Here is a 7,177-nt window from a genome sequence, read left to right as displayed (position 1 = left end):
GACCACCAGCAAAGTTCCTAGATCCAGGATTTAAACCAAAGTTTCTGTGCTTCAAGCTCTTGTGGTCTGTATGGCTGCAAGACAGGCTGAAATGTCTTGTGGGGGGTCGGGGGTAGAGGGTGACATTTCAACCATTGGAGGTGAAGAGGGAGCAGCAGATTCAGACTTCATGACTGATGGCCTCTGTTCCTCGTGAAGCTGGGTGGGAGGCTCTTGAGGACAGGGGTACAGGCTCTACTGTTCTTTCTGGGGCTGCCGAGGAGCTGGAGAGGAGTGAGTCACTTTCCTGGTCTAAGACCATCTTTGCCCACCAGTGAGAAAGAGGTGTCCCCACAAGGAATTGAGCAGGGAGAATGATCAGGTCGCTCTCGTGGCCCTTTCCCACTCTGCTGCAGCTTCAGGAAACATGGATGCAATATAGAAAGTGTTAGTTGACCCAAGCTGCACATGGGTGCATGTGGGCTCAGTTGCTTCAGTCACGTCTGACTCTGGGGCCTCACGGACTGTAGCCTGCCAGGCTCCTCTGTCCATGGGGTTCTCCTGGCAAGAGTACTGGAGTGGGTTGCCATGCCCTCCTCCAGGGGATCTTCCCGACCCAGGGATCAAACCCTTGTCTCTTAGATCTTCTGCACTGGCAGGCGGGTTCTTTAGCACTAGCACCACCTGGGAAGCACATGGTGGAAAACTTCCAAGAAAAGCTCATGCAAGCTCAGCTGCTACCCAGAGCCCCAGTAAGGGGAGGGGATGTCCAAGCCTCCCTATCTCACTGCGCTCTGATCACACCTGAACTTCTGTTCTCTGCATAGGTCTGCCCTGTCCCTGGGTGGTGACCTGGGTGCACGGAATGAGGCCAAAGGAGGAGCCAAAGAATCTTGTCTGGGCTCTGTGGGGGCCGTAGGCCACAGAGAAGGGAGAGATGAGGCAGGCTGCAGGGAGGAAGCAGGACATAAAGAATTTTAAACCAATGAATTGGATTACGTAGTGGCTTTATGGCATAATAATAATTAAGAACGTTGGCTTTGAGGTCAGACTCATTGTGATTATCCCAGCTCCATCATTTACTGCAACCTTGGGCAAGTTACTCAACCTCTCTGAGCCTGGTTCAGGTGCCTCAGGCGTCCCAGGAGCCTGTGGGGCTGGGTGGACTTTGCTGCCCTCTGGTGGCAGACAGGGGGTGTTACTCAGAGGCTGAGTCCACTCTTGTGGGACAGCTGGTGAGGAGTGAGGATGGGCAGACACTCTTTCCTCCCACGGAGCAGACCTCAAATCCGGCTTCAGCATTAGGAGGGTGCCAACTGGAGGGCCCCACCAGGGTCTGCTGGGGAGCCTTGGTCTATCTATCCATGACTCATGAGGTCACCCAGGCCCTGATAGGGGCCAGTCAAGATGGGTTTGAGTCTGAGTGACCCTGAGTTGGTCACTTTCCCCTCTGGGCCCTCTCAGTCCTTATCAGGATGACAAACATGTCAAAACACTTTGGCTAGGCTTAGACATTGAGGTTGCTATTACCTACATGCCTTAATTCTCTCTCCCCCAACTTTGTGCATTCATTTATTTCATTCACTTAACTTCCAGCCAGCAGTTGTCTGCCAAGCACCAGCTCTGGGCCACTGCCCTCTTAGCTCTGTAACTGTCTGTTCATCTACTGTGGTGTGTGCTTTCATTCATGGAGGATCCATTTCTTTATTGAGTGTTCATTCATTCTTTCTCATACTCACTAACTTTCTCCTTCACTCATCACTGCTGCTGCTGCTGCTGCTAAGTCGCTTCAGTCGTGTCCGACTCTGTGCGACCCCATAGACGGCAGCCCACCAGGCTCTGCCGTCCCTGGGATTCTCCAGGCAAGAACACTGGAGTGGGTTGCCATTTCCTTCTCCAATGCATGAAAGTGAAAAGTGAAAGTGAAGTTGCTCAGTTGTGTCCAAATCTTCAGCACTGGGGTGGGGTGCCATTGCCTTCTCCTCACTCATCACTAGGTTATCTCAATTGCATATTCATTCATTCTTTACTTTTTCAGACTCCTTTCCTTCCTCTCTCCCTCATTCCTGTGTTCTGCAAGCATTGTAAAAGCACCACTCTAAGCCAGAATTAGATGCTGGGTTTCTGGCAAAACCCTCTCCCCAGACTTCTAGGTAGACAGATGGTGAGGACACCCTGTGACTGCCACATGCTAGCCATCGGGACTCGGAGCAGAGGGAGCACCAAGACAGGAGCAACTGACTGCCTGGAGGAGAAGGCTTCCTAGAGGAGGTAGCATTTAAGCCACGCCAAACAGGGTGTGGGGCTTCCTAGGTGGTACTAGTGGTAAAGAACCCGCCAGCCAGTGTAAGAGATGTCAGAGGTGCTAGTTTGATCCCTGGGTTGGGAAGATCCCCTGAAGGGAGGAAATGGCAACCCACTGCAGTATTTTTGCCTGGAGAGTCCCATGGAGAGAGGAGCCTGGAGGGCTACAGTCCATGGGGCTGCAAAGAGTCAGGCATGACTTAGCAACTAAACAACCACCAGGAGCACACCTGTAGTTGAACAAATTGTGTTTATCGCCTCAGTTTGAGAAGGAAGACTGCATTTACCTCAGTAAGAGAGTGTTTAGGGGATTCCCTGGTGGTCCAGTGGTTGGGACTCCACACTAGAGTTTGATCCTTCGTCAGGGAACTAAGAGCCTGCAAGCTGGGCTAGTGGCCAAAATAAAGGGTGGGGAGGTTGTTAAAGAGACTTAGGATGGGATTTGGGCCTGGGTTAAGTGATTTGGGGGAGGATTTGAGTAAGTGGGCTTTTACTCTGGAATAGACGTTAGGAATCAGGGACAATTTTATGATTGAAAACCTTAAATATTTAAAGTGGAACTCTAACCGGATAAAGAAGCAGCGGTTACTCATATTAGAATGGGGAAAACAGTTGGTCCTTTTCTTGTTCCAACAATATTCTTGTTTTCATCCGACACTAAACGTGATTACGGAGCAGTCTTGTTTATGCCTTGCGACATCATGGCCCCAGAATGGCCTTGCACTACAGTGGTGTTTAGGAAATTGTCTATGTCCAACAGGAGAATCCTAAGGTCTAGCTGTGAGTGCCAGGCCAGCTCCCAGATACGACGGGCAGCGCTCTTTTTTCTCGTAGGAAAGGCCCCTTCACTCGACCGAGGTGTATTTGCTGGGTGCCAGGCGCCTAGTAATTCGAGGCGGACAAAAGAGATACAGCCCCAGTCCTCCGGGAGCCCACATTGACGTCTGTGCTGTCTTAAACAGGTCGTCAGAAGCGGCAGGAGTGGACCAGACCCAAGGAACAAAGGCCCGGGGGCGGGGGCGGGGACGGGGGTGGGGGTGCTGAGAGCGTTAGCAGGGTGGCGGGCGAAGCCACAACTCGCCCCGGGACTGCGGAGGTCGGCGGGGGCCAGACCCTCGGGCACACAGGGCCGGCCACCTCTCCCCAAGGACGTGGGCGTTCGCTGCACAGATCTGCTCAGAAACGGGAAAAAGAAATCTAGCAGCTTTAATCAAAATAACCCACCCGGGCCTCGAGCTCATGAATATTCAGCAGCCTGCTTCCGGCGGGCAACCGCTCCGGCCGCGCCCACGTAGGACACTGCGCTTGCGTCACTGGCGCGCGACTCTGTCGTCACATGCGCGCGCCGCCGCCCGCCAGGGACGGCTGCTGTCATGGCGAGCTCGGCGGCCTCCTCCGTGCGACCGCCGAGGCCCAAGAAAGAGCCACAGGCGCTCATCATCCCCAAGAATGCTGCGGAGGAGCAGAAGCTCAAGCTGGAACGGCTCATGAAGAACCCGGTGAGACGAGGCGCGGGCTGACGGCCGTCCCGAGTCCCAACCCCTTTCCCTTCCGGCGTCTCTGGGCGCTCGCGGGCCCTCTTCCCCAGTCTCTGAACGCGGGAACTCAGGAGCCAAAGCCCAGGGTCAGACTTTGGGAAGGAATAGGCGAGCCGGAGACAGATTTCTGCTGCCCTTCTGTTAGAGCCAAGCGTGGAGAAGCGCGCTGCGGACTGGCTTCCCGTGCTTGAAGACCCTTTAACTTCGTGTGAACGGAAGCCTTAGACTAGAAAGATGGAGTCTTTGGGTTAGCACAAGAATTTACTCTAGAAGCATTAACTGTTAGGCGTTGGGCCAAGAAACCTGGGGGTTGGAGGTCTCCAGCGATAAATAATGACTGACGTTCTGAGTTCTGCCCTGGAAAGTTGAGTTTAGCCCTAACAAGGCTGTGGGCTGTTACAGGACCCAGAATATACAGAATGAAGTAAAGCCAGAAGGGAGAAAATAAACTCAGCTTTGGGTCCAAGAAACAAAGCAGCCTTACTTCACTAGTTCAGTTAAAGGATTTTGGTTGTAAAAGATGTCACTTCGTCAGCCGGTTTATAACTAACAAACGCTTTCATGTTTAAATGTTGCAGGACAAAGCAGTTCCAATTCCAGAAAAAATGAGTGAATGGGCACCTCGACCTCCCCCAGAATTTGTCCGAGATGTAATGGGTAATGTCTTTGTGTGTGTGTGTGTGTGTGTGTACAGTTTTTAAAGTATAAGTATAAAACCTCTAGTTTTTGTTAATTATATCCCCGTGGTGGGGGGGGGGAGTTCATTGATCTAATATTTTACTCTTACAATGAAGGGATATTATTGGTTATGGTTTGGCATTAGAGAATCTTCTTTGTTTTTTAATGATATCTTTTTTTTTTCAAAGTGGAATAGTTTTTATTTTGTTGGATTAGTAAATTAATACAGTTCTAAAGAAGAGTAAACAACAGGTGTAAAAATATTAGAACCACCTGTAGTTCCGTGGTTCTACCTGTAACATTTTGATAAAGCCTTGGAAACCTCTTTATAGTCAAAACCACTCATGCTTAAGAAAAAATGTTCTTACAAAAATACTGTTGTTCTACACATACTATTTGAAACTTACTTTTTTTTTAGATCATGACATCTTTTCAACTCAATAGAATCCTAGCATATCGTGTGTGAAATCCTCTGCTTGGGGAGGGGAAAGGTCACAGACTCTCATTTAGGTTTCTGAACCTGAATCTGCTTGTTCTCTTAATGCTGTTTGAGAATGAAATTTTTGGGGACTTCACATTCAACATTCATGCAACAAGTATTTAATGATATCTACAACATGCCAGCCAGTGTGCTAGGTTCTGGAATACAGTGGGAAACAGGGCAAGCTTGATCCCTTCCATCAGTTCTGGTATTTGTCTTTGGTCCGCTTTGATTAAGGGTAGCCTGAGTTAGTAACTGGATCTCATCAAGAGCTCTGGACTGTCCTGGCTCTAGGTTCAAGCGCTGGGGCCGGCAGTGGAGAATTCCACGTGTACAGGCATCTACGCCGGAGAGAGTACCAGCGACAGGACTACATGGATGCCATGGCTGAGAAGGTTAGTGAGCCAGGGGTTGAGGCGATGTGCACTTAAACCTGAGGAAAATAAACAATTGAAGAAGAGTAGATACACCTGGTTGTGGCTTGAGTGAGGGCTGCCTTCTGAAGTCAGCACGAGAAACAGATATCAGGTAGAGTCCAGGTTACTTCTAGGTCAGACCCAGCACAGCAGGGCGCTCACACTAGGAAGGGAATGAAGGGAGGGCGTCTGCCAGGTGGTAGAGAGGGTCCCCTCTCCCCACCAGGCCATTTGCCATGGAATAGGAGGCAGGATCTCACATCACTGGAGTTATTATTTCTCTATAATTTTCTCTCTTTTTGGCTGAAGGCCTGTAATTCCAGTTAGCTGTGTGTCTAGTGCAAGGAGTACTGTGCTTTCAAGTGTTTTTGCCTCTCTGAGTTCTCTATCTTTGAGGCTGGCATTTCTTCATGACACATAATAATTGATTAAGAATTGAGAATATCTGTGAGTTCTGGTGGTCTAGTGGTTAGGATTCAGCACTTTCACTGCTGTGGCCTGGGTTCAATCCCTGATCTCAGAACTGAGAATCCTGAAAGCCTCCAGGGAGGGGCATGGCAAAAATAAATAAAATTTTTAAGTTAAGAATTGAGAATTGCTTTAGAAATCGTACTGTAAGAACTCTTAAATTTTCCATTGCTTGATGGGAAAGACCAGAAACCTCTCTCCTATTGCTCTTAAGAAATATTCTCTTGGACATTTCACTTGTTTTGTTTTTGGAATTGGGTTTTGAAGTTCTTTTATCCACACCAAACATGTTGCTTGATTTTTTTTTACTAGATTTAGATTGAGTCTGTAACTTAACTTGAATAAGAATGGATGTCAGAGTGTTTAGTCATCTCCTCTAGAAACTTTGTCTTCTTTGGCTTGTACCTTTTTGTATCTCTCAGTGATCATCTATGGAGATTTCACATATGTCTCACTACATTTGTTCAAAGATTTTTTTTTTTAAGTATTTTGATTGTAGTGATCCTTGACATATTTATTGGCCTGGCCAGAATTGAGTTTGAAGAGGTACCTTTATGATTTTCGAGCAGAATGGGATAATTGCTGTGGTGGTTTTCGCCTGGTATTTGTGTGTCCTCCAGCCCTTAACTCGGCCCCCAGCTGTTGGTGGTTCTCCAGCGTCTTCTCATCTCCAGTAATTAGCTTCAGCTGTGCCAGGTCACTGATGGCTTTGCACCGTCAGGAGTAGCAAAACTCTGTGTATAGACGCTTAGTTCAGTTCAGTTCAGTTGCTCAGTCATGTCTGACTCTTTGCGACCCCAAGGACTACACCACGCCAGGCTTCCATGTCCATCATCAACTCCTGGAGCCTTCTCAAACTCATGTCCATCGAGTCAGTGATGCCATCCAACCATTTCATCCTCTGTCAGCCCCTTCTCCTCCCGCCTTCAATCTTTCCCAGCGTCAGGGTCTTTTCTAGTGAGTCAGTTCTTCGCATCAGGTGGCCAAAGTGTTGGAGTTTCAGCATCAGTCCTTTCAATGAATATTCAGGACTGATTTCCTTTAGGATGGACTGGTTGGATCTCCTTGCAGTCCAAGGGACCCTCAAGAGTCTTCTCCAACACCACAGTTCAAAAGCATCAATTCTTCGGCGCTCAGCTTTCTTTACAGTCCACCTCTCATATCCAAACGTGACTGCTGGAAAAGCCATAGCCTTGACTAGACGGACCTTTGTTGGCAAAGTAATGTCTCTGCTTTTTAATATGCTGTCTAGGTTGGTCATAACTTTCCTTCCAAGGAGTAAGCGTCTTCTAATTTCATGGCTGCAGTTATCA

At 48.7% G+C, this 7,177-nt stretch overlaps 1 protein-coding gene across 6 annotated transcripts in view; it reads left to right on the top strand.

The window, feature by feature from the left end:
- Nucleotides 1-3,632: 3,632 nt before the first annotated feature.
- The window catches only part of PRKRIP1 (PRKR interacting protein 1), a 41,895-nt gene continuing 38,350 nt past the window's right edge, over nt 3,633-7,177 (top strand). For all 6 annotated transcript variants that reach the window (XR_009694486.1, XR_009694485.1, XM_061153483.1 and 3 more), the window contains exons 1-3: nt 3,633-3,782; nt 4,400-4,478; nt 5,275-5,375. Coding sequence is in view for 4 of the 6 variants with exons in the window: in XM_061153483.1 (XP_061009466.1) it covers nt 3,657-3,782; nt 4,400-4,478; nt 5,275-5,375 (306 nt within the window). In the remaining 2 variants the exon portion in view is untranslated. The remainder of the gene's footprint in view (nt 3,783-4,399; nt 4,479-5,274; nt 5,376-7,177) is intronic.

This window comes from Dama dama, chromosome 10 (genome assembly GCF_033118175.1).
Source record: "Dama dama isolate Ldn47 chromosome 10, ASM3311817v1, whole genome shotgun sequence".
In the NCBI taxonomy this organism is placed as follows: Eukaryota; Metazoa; Chordata; class Mammalia; order Artiodactyla; family Cervidae; genus Dama; species Dama dama.
This window is presented reverse-complemented; position numbering and strand designations above follow the sequence as displayed.